This window comes from Eulemur rufifrons, chromosome 14, assembly GCF_041146395.1.
Source record: "Eulemur rufifrons isolate Redbay chromosome 14, OSU_ERuf_1, whole genome shotgun sequence".
Classification (NCBI taxonomy): domain Eukaryota; kingdom Metazoa; phylum Chordata; class Mammalia; order Primates; family Lemuridae; genus Eulemur; species Eulemur rufifrons.
Window position 1 is genome coordinate 12,006,410 of NC_090996.1, and position 21,255 is coordinate 12,027,664.

A 21,255-nucleotide genomic window follows, 5' to 3' on the forward strand; every position below is an offset into this window, starting at 1 on the left:
TACATTCAGATATAAAGAAAACAATTACTTGTAATCTGTATATGGAGACAAAATTGATAAATTATTTCTGTGTGATATATAATTGATACACTTGAATAAATTAGCGTTGTCTTTTTTTTAGCTAAAATAAGAATAGCACATTAAAATTCAACTTGGGGAATACTTTTTCTCTATTACAAGCCCTGTGCTTTGTTTAACTTGACAGTACTTGTGTAGAGCACGTAGGCTATATTAGTTTAATTGCTAATCAAAAAGTCAAGTGGGAAATAAACATTTAATTTGCTTCCTGAATTAATTATTAATCCTAATGACAGAACTGCCATCTAAGCCCTGAATCTCTCTACCCTTTCACATAACAAATACTTGGTTGTGATTTTCAGAGAAGACATCTCTACTAAGGCACTACCTTAGGTATTGAAAGACTAGATCCCTGATATTGTCAGCTTGTGTTTGCTCTATACCTCACTGAAAAGATGTGATTTTAAAATATCCAGAATGTTTTCTAATGATAGTTTCAATGAGATTTAAAATCCCATTCCAAGGATGATAGTAACATTTTACTTTTTAAAGATTTTCTTATGTGTAAATTTAGGATTAATTCAGTCATGTGGGGTTTATTGGTTTCCATTTATTTTTCCTTCAAACTTTCAGTTACCCCCTTTTCTTAAAAAGGAAAAAAAATATTTAATGTTGCTCTCTCTAGAGAGAGAATCTCTTTACAAAAAAACAATCTTTTTTTGTTTATTTTTTGAGACAGACTCTCAGTCTGTCACCCATGCTGGAGTACAGTGGTGTGACCACAGCTCACTGTAACCTTGAACTCCTAGGCTCAGGGGATCCTTCTGCCTCAGCTGCCTGAGTAGCTAGGATTACAGGTGCATGCCACCACACCCAGATAATTTTTAAATTTTTTATAGAAACATGGTCTTGTTATATTGCCCAGGCTTGTCTCAAACTCGGCCTCAAGTGATCCTTTCGCCTTGGCTTCCCAAAGTGCTTGAGATTATAAGCGTGAGCCACCTCACCCATCCTCTAGCTATCTTATTATCTCACTTTTCTTTCAGTGCCAAACTTTGAAAATGAAGAATCTATTCCAACTTCTCCTTTCTCCATCATCTCTCCCTTTCTTTTCCACTTTTCACAAGAAGCCAGGAAATTGGAAGGCATTTAAACACTGAGTGTCTAGTGTGTGCCTTGTCTCGGCACATCACGCTTGTTAGGACACTTACTCCCTGTTACCTGGGTCTCCAGGTGTCCAGCACTGAACCCAGAGAGTCTGGTATCACAGCTTCTTGGTTGGTAAAGTGAATATTTTGTAAGCAAAAATGTCCCTCCACACCCCTGCTTTTTTTTAATGTCTTGGTTTGCAGCTTGGGGTCCTCAGAGACTAAACCTCAGTGTTACTAAACCTTGGTGACAGGAAACAAAAGTTGGCAGGGATTTGTTCATGGTAACTCTGAGGATGGAGACCCAGCTGTGTTGGGGCTCTGGGTCATGCTGATGGAGGCAGGTGCTCACACTCCCAGTGCAGCCAGGGTCTGTGCTGGGACGACAGGAGCCTCTCTATCTAAAAGCTATTGTTTCTGTAAGGGTTGGGATTCAAGTTCAACAAAAGTCATTTTTCCTGTAGGAATTTCTATAATAAATATGTGTGTTGCAATAAAATCAAATATTGCAAATGCCAGCTTTTGATTGGGTCAAGCTTTTTCTAGAGTTCTCTTTTCCTGCCATCACTGTACTTCTTTCCATTCTTTTTAACGACAGTTACCCTTTCATTCATTCAGTGTATTTTATGTAAGACTTGTGCCAGGCAGGCCCTGGGGGCACACAGGTAACAGAATCAGGATCAAGTCCGGTCCACTTATAACTTCAGAACCCTCAGACACTGCCTGTGTTTTCCTCAGAGCAGGGCACTGGTTCCTAATCACTGCTACTTCCAGACAGCCGCTGTTGCTGTTTTGTTTTTTAATTAATAGCCTGTATTTTAGAGCAGTTTTAAGGTTTACAGAAAAATGAGCAGATCTTACACAGAGTTCCCATGTACTCCTCTCTCGCCCACTCAGTTTCTCCTATTTTTAACATCTTACCTGAGCATGGTGCATTTGTTACAAATGGTGAACCAATATTGATACATTATTGTTAACTCAAGTCCATAGTTTACACTCTGGTTCACTTTGTGGTGTTCTACAAGTTTTGACAAATGTATAATTATGTGTATCTACCACTACCACCTCCCCAAAACCACTGGCAGCCACTGGTATTCTTACTGTCTCTATAGTTTTGCCTTTTCAAGAATGTTGAATATAGCCTTTGCACATGGGCTTCTTCCATTAAGCAACATACATTTAAGTTTCCTCCATGTCTTTTTGTGGCTTAAAAGCTCTTTTTTAAAAATTATTTTTGCAAATATTGCATTGTATGGATGTACCACAGTTTGTTTACCCATTCCCTTTTTGAAGGGCGTCTTGGTTGCTTTCAGGTTTTGGCAGTATGAATGAAGCTACTATAAACATTCACCTACAGGGCTTTTTTTTATGCACCTAAGATTTCAAGTCATTTGGGTGAATACCTAGAAGCGGAATTGCTAGACTGTATGATAAGACTGTGTTAACCTTTGTAAGAAACTGCCAGACTGTCTTCCAAAGTGTACCATTTTGCATTCCTACCAGCAATAAATGAGCGTTCCTGTTGTTCCACATCCTCACCGGCATTTGGTGTTGTCAGTTTTTTTGATGCTAGCCATTCTGACAGTTGTAAAATGGTATCTTGTTTTAGTTTGCAATTCCCTAATGACATCTGATGTTGAGCATCTTTTCACATACTTACTTGCTATTTGTATATCTTTTTTGATGAGGTGACTGACTGATCAGATCTTTTGCCAATATTTTAATTGGGTTGTTTGTTTCCTTATTGTGAAGTTTTAAGAGTTCTTTGCATATTTTGGATACAAGTCCTTTATCAGATACGCACGTAGCATTTTAATTCTCTCAATAGTGTCTTTTGCAGAGCAGAAGTTTTTAATTTTAACAAAGTCCAACTTACCAATTTTTTTTTCATGAATCATGCTTTTGATACTGTGTTTAAAAGTCATTGCCAAATCCAAGATCACACAGATTTTCTCTGTTATCTTCTAGAAGATTTATATTTTTGCATTTTAGGTATGTGTTCCATTTTGAGTTGATTTTTGTGAAAGATGTAAGGTCAGTGTCTAGATTTATTTTATTTTTTGCTAGTGGATGTCAGAATGTTCACCATTTGTTAAAAGAACTGTCCTTTCTCCATTGAATTGACTTTACTCCCTTATCAAAGATCTGTTGACTATTGTAGTAGTCAGGGTTCTCCAGAGAAATAGAACCAATAGGATATATAAGAGGAGATATGTTCTGGGAATTGGCTCACATGATTATGGAGGCCACCTGTAAGCGAGAGAGCTCGGAAAGCTGATGGTGTGTTTCAGTCCAAGTTCAAAGGCTCAAGAACCAGGGGCACCAATCCAAGGGCAGGAGAATATGATGGGCATTTTCCTCATATAGATTTTGTTAGATTTATTCCTATGTACATCATTTTTCTTTTAATATAAATAGTGTTGTGGTTTTTATTTCAAATTCCAATTGCTCATTGCTATTATATAGGAAAGCAATTGACTTTTTTTTGTTTTGTTTTGTTTTTTGTTTTTGAGACAGAGTCTCACTCTCTTGCCTGGGTTAGAGTGCTGTGGCGTCAGCCTAGCTCAAAGCAACCTCAAACTCCTGGGCTCAAGTGATCCTCCTGCCTCAGCCTCCCGGGTAGCTGGGACTATAAGGCACGCCCCACCATGCACAGCTATTTTTTTCTATTTTTAGTTTCACAGCTAATTTTTTCTACTTTTAGTAGAGACAGAGTCTTGCTCTTGCTCAGGCTGGTCTCAAACTCCTGAGCTCAAGCAGTCTTTCCACCTCAGCCTCCCAGAGTGCTAGGATTACAGGCGTGAGCCTCCGTGCCCAGCCGACTTTTGTGTATTTACAATCTTACTCTAATCATTTATTAGTTCTAGGAGTGTTTTTATTAATTCTTTGGGATTTTCTACATAGACAACCTAAACAACAATTTTTATTTCTTCCTTCCCAGTCTGTGTACCTTTTTTTTTTCTTCACTTGTTCATTGTATTAGTAAGGACTTCCAGTGTGATGTTGAATAGGAGTCCTGAGACGGAATATCCTTGCCTCATTCCCATTCTAAGGGGGAAAGCAAGTTTCCTCCTAGTTTCTCACCAGTAAGTATGATGTTAGCTGTAGGGGTTTTGTAGATATTCCTTATCAGGTTGAGGAAGTTCCCTCTATTCCTCGTTCCCTAAGAATTTTTATCATGAATGGGTGTTGGATTTTGTCAAATGCTTTATCTGCATCTATTAATATGATCATAAGATTTTTTTTCTTTTTTAGCCTGTTGATGTAATGAATTAATTGGTTTTTTAATGTTGAACCAGCCTTGCATACATGGCATAAAACCCACTTGGTCATGGTATTTAATTCTTTTTACACATTGTTGGATTCTGTTTACTAATAGTTTGTTGAGGATTTTTGCATCTCTGTGAGAGATATTGGTCTGTAGTTTTCCTTTCTTGTAATGTTTTTCTCTAGCTTCGTTATTAGGGTAATGCTTCATGAATGAGTTAGGTGTTCCCTCTGCGTCTCTCTTCCCGAAGAGATTGTAGAGAATTGATACCATGTCTTCCCTTAAATGTTTGCTAGAATTTGCCAGTGAAACTATCTAGGCCTACTGCTTTCTATTTTGGAAGGTTATGAGTTGTTGATTCAATTTCATTAATAGATATGGTCCTTTTCAGATTACACTCTCCTTGTATGAGTTTTGATAGATTATGTCTTTCAAGGAAATGGTCCGTTTCATCTAAGTTATCAAATTTGTAGGCATAGAGTTGTTCTTAATTTTTTTTTTATCTTTTCAATGTCTGGGCTCAGTAGTGATGGTCCCTCTTTCATTTCTGATGTTAGTAATCTGTGTTTTCCTTTTTTCTTGGTTAGCCTGGCTAGAGGCTTACCAATTTTTATGGAGCTTTTCAAAGAACTAGCTTTTGGTTTCGTTGGTTTTTTTCTCTATTGTTTTCTTGATGTCATTCAGTGATTTCTGCTCTAAATTTTATTCTTTTGTGCTTGCTTTTGGTTTATATTGCTCTTCTTTCTCTAATTTCCTAAGGAGGAAGCTTAGATTATTGAGTTTAGATCTTCTTTTCTAAGATACGCATTCAATACTATAATTACCATTTAAGCACTGCTTTTGCTGTGTCTGAGTCCACTTTCAAGTAACACTGTACTACTGCAAGTACCTTGTAACAGAATTACCAATTCCTCCCTCTCATCTCTATATGGCATTGGTGTCATTAATTTCACTTATCCATAAGCTGTAAGCACACAATATATTGTTGCTATTACTATTTTGAACAAACAGTTGTCTATCATATCAGTTAAGAATAATAAAAATAAAAGGTTTTATTTACCTTTATTTCTTCTCGAATGCTCTTCCTTTCTTTATGTAAAATAGATCGAAGGTTCTGACCTGTGCTTTTTGTCTCAGAAAAACTGCTTCTAACATTTTTTGCAAGTCTGACCTACTGGTAACAAATTCCTTCAGTTTTTGTTTGTCTGAGAACATCTTTATTTCTCTTTCACTTTGGGAGGATAATTTGGCTTGATAAAGAACTCTAGGTGGATGAGTTTTTTCTTTCAACACTTAAATATTTTATTACACCTTCTTCTTGCTTGCATGGTTTGTGAAGTCTGATGTAATTCTTATCATTGTTCCTCTGTTAGCAAGGTATTTTTTTCCTCTGGCTTCTTTCAAGATTTTCTTTTTGTCTTTGGTATTCCAGAGTTTGAATGTGATATTGTTAGAACCGGTTCCCCTCGGCCCCAGGAACAGAGAGGCAGAGTCACTGAGGCTGCAAAAGGCAAAGGAGTTTATTGGCTAGCTAAAGCTAGGGTCTAAGTCCCAGAGCGCCAACGCAGTGGCCTCTGCACGAACCAGGACCCCGCCCTGGGGTAAAGGTTAAGCTTTTATACTTTTCTGTATGCTAGTTTTCACACGACATGTTAGTCTGCACACGACACACTGGTCTGCACACGACACGTTAGTCTGCACACGACACACTAGTCTGCACATGGCACACTAGTCTGCACACGACACACTAGTCTGCACAGGACACACTAGTCTGCACTCCATCCCCCTTTAGTTTATTTGTTCTTTTAGAAGTGGCTGATCGCGTTGGCTCCTGATTGGTTGACTCTAAGCTTCGGGCTTTTCGCACTGGCGCCAGTTGTAGTTAACGTCATTTAGGGGAAGAGGAGGGTCTTGGGGGAGGGGCTGTTGTTGCATACCTTCTAGTTTTTGGTTACAAGCGATACTGGGAACACACGCCCTGCACAAGCCGTTCATGCGCTGATCATGTCTTGCCCTTCTTATCTGCTTAGTTGGTTGGAGGGCCCCTGGACTCTCCAGCCCTCTATCAGGAAGTAACTTGCGGTTACCTCCCCAGGGCCTTGTTTTTCTTAACTTTAGTGAAGCCTGCCATGGCTCCACTTAAGCTAAGCACCAAGCCAGCAAGCCATATATACAGAAGCAGAACTAGGCTGTTAGCTTCTCACATCTAGGAAGCCTAGCCTATCATGGAGTTACCCTTGCTCTTATACCTGTTTTTCATTCTGATTAACTATATTTATCAAACAACTAAAAGCAAGCATAGTCACAGAAGCAAATAGCATCAGTTAGAATCAAAGAGAGCATACATTTTCCTACTATCAATTCCTGTTCTTCAATATACTGAGGTATAGAATTTTTAGTATTTATCCTGTCTTGTGTTCTCTGAGCTTTCTGGATCTGTGGTTTAGTGTCTGTCATTAATTTTGGAAAATTCTTAGACATTATTACTTTAAATATTTTTTCAATTCCTTTCTCTCTCCTCTCTCCCCACTGGTAATCCCGTTATGGGTAATTACACTTGTAACTGCCCCACAGTTCTGGGATATTGTGTTCCTTTTTTTTTATTATTCTTTTTTTCTCTTTGTACTTCAGTTTGGGAAGTTTATACTGACATATCTTCAGACTTGTTGATTCTTTCCTCAGTTGGGTCCTGTCTCCTGGTGGGCCCATCAGAAGCATTCTTCTTTTCTGTAACAGTGTTTTTGATTTCTAGCATTTCCTTTTGATTCTTTCTTAAGAGTTTCCATCTCTCTGCTTACATTACCCATCTTTCCTTGCATGTTGTCCACTTTTCCCTTGAGAGCCCTTAGCATATTAATCATGGTTGCTTTAAAATCTCAGTCTGATAATTCCAAAATCTCTACGCTATCTGAGGCTGGTTCTGTTGCTTTGTCTGTACAGATTGTGTTTTTCTTAGCATGCCTGTGATTTTTGTTGTTAGAAACTCAACGTGATGTATTGGGTGATAGGAACTAAGGTGAATAGTGTGAGGATTATGTTTGTCTAGATTGGAGGTGGGATGCATTGACGTTGCATATAGCTGTAACTGAGTCAGAGGCATCAGTTTTCCTTTGGTATCCTTGTTTTTGTCTCCCTTGTTGTCTTTGGGTTTCCCAAGAAAACTCTAATAAATGCAACCTGTGTCTTCTAGCTCTGGGCTGTAATCCAGTTATTACCCTGGAGCCTTGTTGATGGTTGACTTGTTGGTAGAGTATTGGGAAGGGAGGTATCTTTGTTATCTTACTTGTAAATCTGTTTTTTGTCTTGTGGGGTTTTCTGGTAGGCAAGCGTACCTGAGTTATGATCTGCGGAAGAGTTTTTGAGTCTTTTTTCCCCCTCCGTTTATTTGAGACAAGATTAGAGGGGGCTGGAGAAGGCTAATTGCCCTTTTCCAGGTCAGATAAGGCTTTTATTGAAGCAGTTTCCCTGAGGGCCAGCCTTCCTTACAGGGATCAGTACTAGAACAGAACAAAGCTCTGGGCATTTTTCAAATGGTCACCTCCACCCAAACCGCTCCCCCAATCCCCAGGGGATTTCTCCCATCTTCACAGTGAGAACCTGGTGGGACTCCAAGAGGTGAAACTCATGAAAGTGTGGGGACCCCCCCAAGACTAAGCCACCTGGAGTTTTTAACTCTTAAACTCCTCCACCCTGAGCCTGCAATATTTGGTTCATTACCGTTTGAGAGTTTCTGCCAGTAATGGCTCCAGCATTGGCTTTTGTTCCCAGTAAATATGATTCTTTGTGTCAGCCTGTCTGTCTAGTTTTCAGGGCAGATCTTGACCCTATTAACTGGATTCTCTGATGAATCTTGGAACAGCTGTTGTTTCTCATTTCAGCTCATCTCAGTTTGTTTAGCTTTCTTGTGTAAGGGAGTGATGACCCCTAAGCACTGTACATGTTGGAACAGAAACTGCAAGTGCCCTTGCAATTGGTTTTTGTTTGGTTTTTTTTTTTTTTTTTTAAGAGATGGGATTTCTCTGTGTGGCCCAGGTTGGCCTCAAAGTCCTGGGCTCAAGCGATCCTCCTTTCTCAGCCATCTGAGTAGCTGGGAGGACAGGCATATGCCACCACACCCGCTTGGTTTTTAACTAACAGTGGCCAGATGTGTATATTCTATAGTGGATAGATCCTGATAGATATAGTTTAAACTGTAGGAGAAATGTCAATACTTAAAACTGAGGTCTGTTTGATATTGTAAAAGGCAATGAGGTTGAAGAAAGTGGAGTGTACTCTGGAAGTGTGTTCTCTTAGGTAATAGCAGATTGACAGTTTTTCCTTTGGGGACCCTGGGAATGGGAGAAGAAAGGAAATGAGAGGAGTACTGAGCCAACTATACAGATATATATGTATAAAGTACAAAAAGAGAAAACAACATGGTGACTAATCACAAGCTGGGCAACCTAGTGTGTGCACTTTATTTCCAGAAAACAGGTACTAATCCAGGAAATGGCTTGTTGAGGAATGTGTGAGCCCATTCTGTTGATGTGTACCACGCCTTACTGGGTGAATGTGTTACTTGTGTCTGGACTCACATACCTTAGCAGCCAGTATTTCTCTCCTGAGCACTGGAAACAGTCCCCGCACCCTAGCCTGTGGTGTAAGTTCTCCACACAGACGAGAATACCAAGGCTCTGTGAGACTGTGCAGAAACAGGTTAAGGTGTACACAGGTACTAAGAAGCCTGTCTGGCGCCGTTGCATCTTCTTGTAGATGCTTTGACCTTTGCCCAGTCTTCATATCCCTTGAGTTCTGTGCTGAGGATGATGGTCCAGAGCACCCCGCTCACTTTCTGAAGATGCTTCTAATCTTTTCTCTTTCTCAGTACCAGCCCTTCCATTTTGTTCCCAAGTTCCTCTTCCTGAACATCTTGCATTCTGTGACTGAGATCAGCAGTAGCTTCTGACCCGTCAGTATGAAAAACCAATGTCCTTTGGATAACCAATTCTAGACTTATATATAAAATTAAGTTTTATTTGTTCTGTGTCTAAAAGGGACTCTACTGTCCAAGAACAAAAAAATGTTTGGGTTTGTGGTTGCAACTTTGTTTGGCTTAGAGGACTTTTCACTTGCAGGTCTTTGACCATAGCTATTATTTTCTAAGATTGAGGTTGCCAGAGATATAACTGTTAAATAAGTAGAGGATCAATATTATCTCTCCCATCAACACACCTCCACATCTCTCCCTTACCTCCATCAACCAGCACTGGGTTAACCACCAGAGAGGAGGATGAAACCATTTTATTCTTCTATAAAAATAAATAAGTAAATAAATTTAATACTGCAATAAAGACTTGGTGTGGGGGTCCTGACTGTATCAGAAATGCTGAGGGGGGTGAGTAGTCAGGGACACAAAAATCTTAACTTTCAAATGCCAGATCTTCGTGATTGGATTCAGGTTATACATCCTTGGCTGAAATGCTATCCAAGTCATTTTGTGTCCACTAAGTATCAAATTTGTGTAACTGTGTTCACTTTCTCTCATTTGTGACATTAATTTTGGTTGTTCAGTGAAGGTGTTGTCTGATTTCTACACTATATAGTTAATATTTTTTCTGTGCTTCTACAATAATAAGCAATCTATAGAGAAACACTTTCAGACTATGCAACTATCTTGTTCCTCATCAACATTTGTGCCCCAGTTTAGCATCTCTTAATGGTCTTGTCCCAAACCAGGCTTCACTGTGATGATTTTTCATCTCTGACACTACCTCCTCATTTACTAATTGGTACTAAGCAAGAGTTACCTCTCTGGTACTTCTAGCAAGAGCCCTCCGTGTACCCCACTTCTTTCTCTCTCTTTTTTTTTTTTAAAGCAATTTTCTATAGACTCAGATTCCTAGACTTTTCAATGATTTACAATCTACCACTGCCCTTAACATTTTGGTGCACAAATCGTCCCATATTTGGCTAGTACTGGCTCCTTCAAGCTGACTCTTGTGACATGCCCCCTCGTAATTTATTTATTTGCTCGTTTTTTAGCATAATTGTAGAATGATTACTGTCTAATTACATTAATTAGAATGTAGTACTGTAGTTTGTTAAGTTAGAAGCTAGACTTTTGGAGAAATGTTCGATGAAATGCTCACCGTGCCGTGCACAGTGCTTGCTGTGCACTGTTGGTAGTGACCAGAGGAGCACCTCACCTCTGACTGCACCCAGGGACTGCAGGGGGGCTGCCATCGAGGTCTATTCTGAGATGCTGACAAGGCCTTTCAAGTCTGGTCAAGTTCATGGTTACTAATCTGCCTCTACACTAGTGCAGTGTGGGCGACTCTGATCTTCAGAGTATATAGTTGTTTATTTAACATATCCTGTGTGTGTCATTTGCTTTTACTTCCTTTGTTTTCTCCTCATCACATCCAGTAGTTGGAAAATTGTTAGAATTCTATCCTTTTTGTCCAGTGGCATTTTTGGTTTTACTTTAATCTGTGCAGTGTACCTTTAGGCCAGTAGTGGGTTGGCTTCCACGCTGTCATTTTATTGTCTGATCCCACTTGTCATAACATGTAGGAAGTCATGTGTGACTCAGTCATTGCTCTGTGTTCATGTGTTCTGATCATCCATGACTAGATATAAATGGAAAGAATCTTCATGCCTCCGTATTCTGTGCTGTTCAAGTCCAACAGTGCTCTCCATCTGGTTCCTCTAAAATTTATACTGTGAATTGACGAAGAATTACCTAGTTGAAAATGTATTAATAGTCCAGTGACGACATTTCAAAGGAAAATTTTCTGTGTGTTTATACCAGTAATAGTCCTTAAATTTTGTTAACATTTTGTTTTAACTCCATACTGCCTGTGGCTAAATGTGTATCTTGATACTGTATTGTGCAAAATGTTGGACGTATTTGTTCATGGTGCCTAAAATTAGATGGATGCCACTATTAGCCATTTGGAGAAGGGTTCCAAAACCTGCTAGACAAACTCTAAAAAAAGCTATAATACTTAGCCATTATCTGTATGAATTTTGGGGAAAAGTTGATGGTAGGCATTGTCTTTTACTTATGTTGAGTTCATGATTTTGAAATATGTATATATTTAATTGAGATTATTTCAATATTGCCACTTAAGTGTACAGTTTATTCAGACTGAGTTACATTAATGTAATTACTATGAGTTTCTTCCCAAAACAGTGACTCAAAACCTAAGAGGGGGAAATGAGGAAGCGATCGACTTAGTGCACACACAGTGATGTGGATTCCTGTTGGGGCATGTACTTAGTTCTGCTCCTTTTGAATCTGGGCTGTACTTTCTCGACTCCACTCTTGAATGCTTTCAGGGTTTTTTCCCCATCTCAAATATAACTTATGAAAAAGGAGGTTATAGGACTAAGTAAACAAACGCCTGTGGCATAACATTTTAAACATAAAGTCACACTTGCTCTATTTAAGATTAAACTTCTGCAGATTGAACATAAAGGCTGTTTTCATCCTCTGTTTCAAGATACACTTTTGGCAGCTTGCATAATCTCAGCCAAAATGTCTCTTAATCCTTTTTATGACTGAGGACTCAGTGGCTGCTGCTGTGAGGCCGGCATTTGAATTCCATGAACAGTGAGGGACAAGAATAACAAGGTCAGGTGTTCCCTTCCTCCCGCAGAGTGAATGGGCTGTTTCACTGAGCCTCCCCACCACGCTGCAGGGAAACCACGGGCAGGAGCATGGTGCGTGCCGAGGGGTGTTGGGGGGCTGGGGCCGGCAAGGCCAGAGCACCAAGTTCAATGGCGTTGGCATCCACAAGAGTGTCCGCCCTAGTACACACTGGTTTTGGCAGCATCCTTCTCAGGGATCCACATTATGTAAGGTTGTAGAAATAAAGTTCATGAAAGAAAACAGTATGAGAAAAAATGTGAATGCCTTTCTTCTAGCCCAAATCACTGAATGATTTAAGCAAAATTATTTTTAGACATTTATTTTTTTAAGTAGATCTGCTTTGCCAAGAAGAAAGCACTTGATTTTTTTGTAATAATTGAATTTGGTTTTGTGTTTGTTTATTTTTCATCTCCAACAAGGAATTGTTTATGGGTTTAAAACAGATGCAAAAGTAACTCTGATTATTTTATCTGAAATGACTAAATGGATATAAAATTACATATTAATGCACTTATATTCTTGGTCATGTGAAGGCTTCTTTTGTGAAAAATTCTGGTTTGTTTGTTTCTTCACGTTGAGTTTTAGGAGAATGAAGTCAACATCATTAAGGATGTGGAGTGGGAAGCTTGCCGACTTGGTGGGTGGAACCCTGAGTACTGAGGATGGGTCTGTCCTCCCTCTCTTGTGTTTGTCCAGGAAGTTATTCCACTGGAGCATCTCAGAATCACATGGTGTTCAGGGACCGGGCTATATACCTGTCACCTCACAACGTATAACCCTGCAAGGTTATACTTCTAGGAGATCCTCTGTCCCCACCACCTGCCATGGTTTAGGCAGCACAGTTCGTGGAGGGCTTTGGATGTTTTGCTCAGGAGCTGGTTTCTTTGGGACACCGTGCGGGGTAGTAGGTATTTGTGACATATTACACTTGCATTTTGGAAAGATCCCTGGCATACGTGAGGAAGACGACCCAGAACAAGCTGGGGTCAAAAGAGAGAACAAGGGCTTGAACCAGGTATTAGGGTTGGGAGTAGAGAAATAACCTCCTAAGAGGCCCGTTTGTGAACATGGAGGCAGGATGTGAATGTTGGGCAATGGAACAGATTATTGGGTAAACATGTCTTTGTGGCTTCACGTTGTCATCCTCCATGCCTTCCCTCCTGGACAGGGAAGGGATCACAGAGCTCAGGAAAGGCTGGCAGAGTTGTTGCCAGAGGCAGCAGGATAAGTAAGGGGTTCCACCCTCAAGGTGGCCCAAGTGATGGCACCCTTGGGAATGACACACAAGGGAATGAGTCTTTGTCGTTGAGTATGTCATGTAGGCGAGGGGTCGACCTCTGGTGACTGGCTGGCTGGCTGGCAGCCAGGAGCTGGGATCAGAGAATACAGGGTAGTCAGTGAACATGAGGTGCCTAATGGGGCATCCAGGTGGACGTGTTCAGGAGGGGCTTAAATTTCTGCGTCAAGATGAGGGGAATTCCACACTGTCAGTTTCAGAGTCAGATGTCTTAAAGTGTTTCTAGAACAGGGCATGATAGAGTCATTTGTATAGAAGTCATAGCCAAGGCCATGTCTAGTCTGTTTTCTTTTTCTCTTTGCCCATGTTATACCACAGTCCTAATTTTAATTCTTCCTCCTTACAGCCTTTCAGTTCCCCATAAGAATTCCTTTTTATCTGTCCAGTGAACTGTAGGATGACCCACCAGCACATTTTGTTGTTGTTTGATATGGTTTGCGGGGGGAGGTCCAAATGATCCTACATGTTTTCTTATTTCTTAGGTATTAGACCCTAAGATACTTATTTGGTTCCTGCAGATAAGTTGGCAGAGACAGCACACTGCCACTAACTGCAAGGGAGATGTGCCTATTGCACAGTGGTCCTATAGTTGCTTTCCGGAGTAAGGCTCCTCTACCCTAGAACATTCTCTTCTGTCTTGTGACTATACTTGTTTCAGAGATTGGTGTAACCCCAGGAGACACGAAGCAGAACACTGTCACTGCTGCAGTTTCCCCTGGTGGTTATATTTTCCAAAACTATACAAGAACTAATATGTGAAAAAAAAAAAAAAAAAACAGCCTTCATGTCTTGTGCCTGACAGATAATCAGATTACTCTGGAAATTAGATAAAAATAAATCATTTGCTCCTATAGTTAGCTACTATGATGACCAAGGTAATCTTTTATGAGAGAATTTCAAAATTAAATCAGATACATAGAATTTGGCTTAGGGAACAAGTAAATATAGAAAGAACAATGTGCATTTGAAGACAAAGTTGGCATTCTTTTGATTAACAATGTTGTAGAGTAAAGTTGCTCTCAGTTGTGTGTCCCTCTGGAACCCACCATGGGGACCCAGTTGTGTTCCTGATGTGTCTTGGGCATGATACTTAAAGACCTCAAGGACAGCATGTGTTTCCCTGCACTGTTTCCCTTTCCCTGATACAAAACTATGCGATGGCTTTTCCCCCCTAACATATCTGGTTTTGTTCACAGGCCATGTTCTCATAGAGATTTCAAGTACCCACAAGAAACTCAATGAGAGTCTTGATGAAAATGTACGTGATCTGGTTTTATATTTACAAAATTTATATTTTTCTTAATTTATTTTGCTTAAAGTCTTAAATTTGGAGTGAATGTTTTATTTTCTTTTGCCAACAGTTCAAAAAATTTCATAAAGAGATTATACATGAGCTGGAGAAGAAGACAGAACTTGATGTGAAGTATATGAATGTAAGTACGTGGTTTTTCTCAACCCCCAGTGCTGGGGCGCCTGATTGCTCAGCCCAGGGAGCACTTTTTCCCGCTGTTTATTCAGCAGCAGCAAATAGGAGTGGAGCTTTGGCTTGGTGTCGATCCATACTTGGACGCATAAAACCCACAGAGTCCCTTTGGGCTGAGTGGGCTAGTTTTTGCTGACACTTGGGATCTTTATTAAAAAGCATAGAAAAAAATATTGCAAGAAATCACACTGCTTCCAGAACACCCAAATGTGATAGGACATCCGTGTCTGTGCTACTGCAGCTGTTGCTTCACAAACCAGCACTTCAGGATGTGAGTGGTGCGTGGGCGAACACCATCTGGGGCTCCCAGGTCCCTTCTACAGAGACTTCTGCATTGTGTCTCTTGCCTGCCACCTGGTTTTGTCCATTGTAGCAGTTTTCTACAGGTCTCCTTCAGGCTGGCCCTAGGGCCCCAGTACACAGGGCTCTTGCCATCTTCCCTTGCTGCTATAGAGAACATACTTTCTTCTCACCAAGACCTTCTTATGGTAGTAAGCGGTATGGGTTACTCTGAAATTATCCTGTGGCCCCTTAGGCCTGCTGCCCATGTGTGCACACACTCTGTGCACTCCTGGCAGGAGCTCACAGGCCCACCTACAACTGCTGAGATGTATTTAATGCCAGGTGCTTTACACATGTTATCTGATTTTTATCCCTGTAGAAACTCCAAAACATAGATACCCATATTATCTTCACTTTACAAGATTATAGGGAAAACATGGATTAGAATTCCAGTGCAGTCTTTTAGGCTCCAGATCCTGTGCTCTTCAACGCTGCTATACATAGCACCTAAAACAGCTGTAAGCGATTGCACTTAATTCATCCTGTTTCTTGAGATTGTAAATCATAAAACAGTCAGGAACATGTGATTTAATATTGTTTATTCACCAAAGCACTTACGGACCACCCAGTATCCAAAAACCTTTGAGGAAAGAAAGAATAAAAGAAAGAGAAGACATTGTTGGCTTCAGAGAGCTGCCCTTCTGGTCATGACACCTCATGTAAACAGGGAACTTTAGAACAGACAAAGCCAAGACATTAAAGTTGAATGCAGGGAGGCTGCATGAGCTGAAGGTGTGAAGGCCCCTGGCTAGCATGAAGATGGTGTGAGCCAAGGGTGTGAAGAGGTCTTGAACAGCGGGAGAATGGTGTGAGCCAAGGGTGTGAGGTCCTGGCCATTGTGAGGATGGTGGGAACTGAGGGTGTGTGAGGTCCTGGCCAGCAGAGGATGGTGTGAGGTGTGGCTTGAGGGTGTCAGGGCCCCAGTAAGCCACACACAGTGCAGGTGTGAGCAAAAGTAACTGTGTGATAGTTTGTATGGTGCCCCAGAAAATAAGCACAACATTTAACTTACAGGCAACTCTAAAAAGATACCAAGCAGAACACAAGAATAAATTAGATTCTTTGGAGAAATCTCAAGCTGAGCTGAAGAAGATCCGAAGGAAAAGCCAAGGAGGACGAAATGCACTAAAATATGAACACAAAGAAATCGAGGTGAACTTTTCAGCTATATTTTTTCTTTCATTGTTGGTAATGTATACAGTTTAAGAGGAGGCCTGCTTACCTCAGTCAGCCTGTACTGTATCTACTCGATGTTGTGCTACTGCTGAAGTTAAAAATAAGCATTTTGAAGTTGAGCTCACGGAGGTGGAGAGTAGGATGGTGGTTACCAGAGGCTGGGCAGGGGTAGGGGGTGAGGAGAGGTTGGTCCGTGGGTACAAACCGGTGGGTACAACTGAAAGGAATAAGTTCTAACATTCGATAGCAGAGTCAGGGTGACTGTTGTTAACTGTTTATTTCAAAATAGCTAGAAAAGAGTTCTTAAAATGTTCCCAACACAAAGAAATGCGGATACCCGAGGTGCTGGATATCCTAAGTACCCCGACTTGATCATTACACATTCCATGCATGTAGCAAAATATCACACGTACCCCATAAATAATGTGCAAATATTATGTACCAATTTTTAAAAATAAGCTTTTGACTTAGAGCTAAAGGCTGCAGAGTTTTCCAGAGTTCAGAATAATTAGTGGCCTCCTAAAAACATTGACCTTTTTTCCTGATTCGGGAAGAAGGTACTCTCATGACTGGCACTACTATCCCCATTGTACAGATGGGGAGAATGAGGCTTAGGTTAAGTCATAGTGGCATTTGGAACTGGGGTTTGAACCTGGGACTTTCTGGTTCCAAAGCCCATGGTGCTTTCCAGTAGGACAGAGTCACATCCCTGCAGTACAAAGTAATATTTTGTGCAGATCCCGCCCAGTGGGAATGTAAAGCCTTTGGCACCATCTCTCCACGCTTGGTTCAGGGATCTTAATGAGAATGAAATCTACTCGGTCCAGGTTACAACTTCTTTTGTCTTTGTGTGTCTGCATTTAGTATTTACTCCATTATCAAAATAAACCAAGTGTAAAGATGACAGAAGAGAAATCTCATGCTGTGCAGCTGTCTGATGCTCTGTGTCATACTTGTATAATATTTATTTATTTATTCTATTTATTTATTTATTTTTTTAGTACATAGAGACTGTTACTTCTCGCCAGAGTGAAATCCAGAAATTCATTGCAGATGGCTGCAAAGAAGCTCTACTAGAAGAGAAAAGGCGCTTCTGCTTCCTGGTTGACAAACACTGTGGCTTTGCAAATCACATCCATTATTATCACCTACAGGTGGGTGTGAGGGCAGATTACGTCGATTGTATTAATAACTTTATTTCCTGTTGAAATGCCCTTGAGGTGCTTCACCTTCCGTTTAGCCCAATAGAAAGCAACGGGCCTATTTCGCCAATGAGAAAGTCTCCAAAGAAACGGTTTTTGGGCAACTTGAATATATAAATGTATAGAAATGCAGATGAAATGGTCAGATGTCTGTCGGCTTATAGTATTTAATTAACTAATTTAGTAATACATCTCTATTTTAAATCCCTAATGAAATAATGCTAATTATTGAGAAGTGGCACCTTTCCTGTCGTCCCCTGCAAGTCGGCTTCTCTCAGGCTCTTTCTCCTGCATCCTCAGCATCAGTGTCTTTGCCAGAGTGACGAGAGCCCCAGCTGGCCCCAGGGCCATCGCCTGCCCCCAGGGGTTTGAGATGCTTCCCTCTAGGATCCATGAACGGGGGTCACTGGCAGTTCTGCCCCAGGCCATGGGCCCCCTTCCCATCCATTAGAACAGTGGGGTTTTTTCACGTGTTCCCTCCTTCAAGGTGTTCGCCCAAGACTTCCTCAACTGAATGCCCTTATCCCCTCCTTCCAACATGTGAGGCTGTGAGGTTAGGCACCACACACTCACACACACACACACACACACACACACACAGGAATCATTACACAAATTTCCTTTGCCCTTTTTTTAAAATTATGAATTCTTTTAGGCTTGTGTCACCATCCAAAGCTAGCACTGGTTAAGGTCAAATTATTTGTTGTTCATAATAAAATAATGTAGAGTGCTCCATAATATGAGAAGCTTTGCAAGAGCTTAAATACAAATCAACTTCTTTTTTTCATGGGGAAAAAAACCTTGGCCTTGTATGTATGCATGTTATTCATTCTATCAAGTTTTTACAACTTTAAGGATATTCTCCTACCTAACCTAAATACCTAAAATCTAAAATTGTTATAGCAAAGGAAAGAATTGCTGTAGTAGATGATCACTCCTGTTGACAGTGCGTCTGTACTGGTTTCAGCAATGTCAAGTTAGCTTGTGAAACTTCTGTCCCATGGTGAGGGTGTCCTGCTGCAGCAGGGGCGTAGGCTGGGGAAGGACAGAGCGACCTTGAAGCTCTTTTCCCATGGCAACACCCCACGATGCCATGAAGCAACCTGGCCTATTTTCAGAGAGCTCTAGTTGTTGGCAAAGTCTTTCTTAGACTTAACTTTGGGTCCCAGTTAGGCTTCATAGGGTGACACAAATCTTTCTATACTCGAAGTTTCTTCAACTATCTGAAAAGAGCTTTTGTGACTTCTCTCATCCCAGCTAAAGCGTCCCAGTCCTTTCAGTGGCTCTTGGGTGAAGCAGGCCCAAGCAATTGGTCCACCATGTGGCACTGCCCCAGTGTGTCAGGGTGACAGATGGGACAGGGTGGAATGGGGAGGGGCTATGCCCTCCTCTAGGATTTACCTCAGCACTGATCCACCCCTGATAAACACAGAGCCTGAGTAAAAACAGTCTGATTGCCATGCAAATGGCTGCAAGACAGGCCCCCAACTTCCCTTTTCCAACCAGATTGCTGCCCTGGAAAGGGGGTTCACTGATAGGCTTTGGAGAGCCTTTGGGGGTCCGCTGCTAGAGCAGAGCCAGGCCCGTGGGAACAGGAGGGCCGCCTCAGCCTGGCCTCCAGGCCTGTGGGGTCTCATCGTTGCCAGTCTGTGTCTCTGCTCCGTAAAGCCTCTGTCGGCCTGTGGCGGGGCATCCCTCAGCGCTGCCCACCACACTTCTACCTCTGTCCCATACAGACTTCTCAAGACAGAATCTGATTCACTTCTCTAACATGTGAATTGGGCTGTGGGGCCTGTCGCCTGTGCCAGGGGTGCTGCTTTCAGAAGGGTGGGAGGAAGGGAGCCATGATTGGCACTTCTGGGGCTGCCTGGAAAATAGTGGGGATTCATACAGATTGCTCAACCTTTCCCTTTTCATTTTTGGACTTGTTCTTAATCATTTACAGTCCCCGTATTAGTCTTAGGTTCTGTATTCACACTGAGGGAGCCTGTGTCCTTCTCAGCAAGTGAGTCACAGCAGATACTCATAGATGCTTAAACCACTCACTGAATTTAACTCGGAGCTCCCCCACTTCCGGTGGCCAGCCAGTAATGTTATCAGTGATACTATTTGATGTAATTTTGTCAGCTCTTCAAACAGTGCACCTTTGTCTTTAGTGTTGTTTCTTTTGGATTTATAGTCTGCAGAATTACTTAATTCCAAACTGCCCAGGTGGCAGGAAACCTGTGGTGATGCCACCAAAGTACCAGAGAAAATCATGAATATGATAGAAGAAATAAAGACTCCAATCTCTACGCCAGTATCTGGAACACCTCAGCCATCACCCATGATCGAGAGAAGCAACATGGTAGGAACCAGTTATCTCTGTGATTTCAGTTGTGTGTTTATGAACTTGATTTGGGCCAAGTTTACTTGAAGGACCTAGGCCACCTTTGCTGGTGAAAATCACAAGTCCTCCCTTATTATTTCTTATTTCTAGGTCCCACTTTTTCTCACCTTTATCCCCTTACATTTGAAATTAGCTGTGTAAATATTTAATACTATCAATATGTTTAGCACTGTTATCTTTGTTTTGGAAATTTTATTACTGTTTTTAATTGTAATGATTCCAACTTTGTGAGTTTATTCCCAATGAAGGAGTATAGTTGTCTCAGAGAATAGATTAGAAATACTCTGATGCCATTCTTCACAATGTAAGACACTTCAGGAAAAAATAGTCACCAAAGTATTCACAGTAGTGAATTCACACATCGCAGTTTGCTATTCTTTCCACCTGAGCTTTCTTACTTCTCTGTCTCTCTCTCTCTCTCTCTCACACACACACACACACACACACACAGAGATTTGGATCCAGCAGGTAGTTTGAACATGTGGGAGCCCTTTCTGACCATCTAAAAACCCCTGAATTGACAATAAAGACCCTAAAACCGAGCCAGCTACCCACAGGAAAGGAAGAGAAGGTGCCATCAATGGACCAGAAACACTGAAGGAGTCCCTAAAAGAGAGAGGCAGGATCAGTGTTTGCAGAATCAAAACAGAAGGAAACCTCAGCCCCAGGCTTGTGCAGGGCCAGGCTGCTGCGGAGGGTGGAGTTGATCCTGGAAGCAGGGAGCGCAGAGTCCATGGATACAAGAAGTGGGACAGGCCGGGCGCGGTGGCTCACGCCTGTAATCCCAGCACTCTGGGAGGCCGAGGTGGGAGGATCGCTCGAGGTCAGGAGTACAAGACCAGCCTGAGCAAGAGCAAGACCCCGTCTCTACTAAAAATAGATAGAAACTAACTGGACAAGAAAAAATTGGCTGGGTGGGCATGGTGACACATGCCTGTAGTCCCAGCTACTCGGGAGGCTGAGGCAGAAGGATTGCTTCAGCCCAGGAATTTGAGGTTGCTGTGAGCTAGGCTGACGCCACGGCACCCTAGCCCGGGCAACAGAGCGAGACTCTGTTTCCAAAAAAAAAAAAAGAACTAGGACAGAGCCTGGCCATCTTTTTGTGTAGCTTGCTGGGGGGCCCCCTTCCCCTTGTCCCGCCTGTGTTAAGCCACAAGCAGCAGACTTTTGTTTACGAGGCACAACTGTGTTTGGAATGAAGAGGTAGGGCACCCCCTGCAGGTGCCTCCCCACGTTGCCTTAAAATGACGATAAAAGTAATGAGAACACGCAAAACACAGGCCATAATATACAGTAAGA

At 41.5% G+C, this 21,255-nt stretch overlaps 1 protein-coding gene and 1 pseudogene across 1 annotated transcript in view; one reads left to right on the plus strand and one right to left on the minus strand.

Moving 5' to 3' along the window:
* The window catches only part of BAIAP2L1 (BAR/IMD domain containing adaptor protein 2 like 1), an 88,297-nt gene that overhangs the window by 47,615 nt on the left and 19,427 nt on the right, over window positions 1-21,255 (plus strand). The window contains exons 4-8 of the mRNA XM_069485779.1: window positions 14,561-14,622; window positions 14,726-14,797; window positions 16,204-16,341; window positions 17,367-17,519; window positions 19,747-19,914. Coding sequence (XP_069341880.1) covers window positions 14,561-14,622; window positions 14,726-14,797; window positions 16,204-16,341; window positions 17,367-17,519; window positions 19,747-19,914 — 593 coding nt within the window. The remainder of the gene's footprint in view (window positions 1-14,560; window positions 14,623-14,725; window positions 14,798-16,203; window positions 16,342-17,366; window positions 17,520-19,746; window positions 19,915-21,255) is intronic.
* Window positions 11,374-11,422, minus strand: LOC138394934 (U7 small nuclear RNA; annotated as a pseudogene).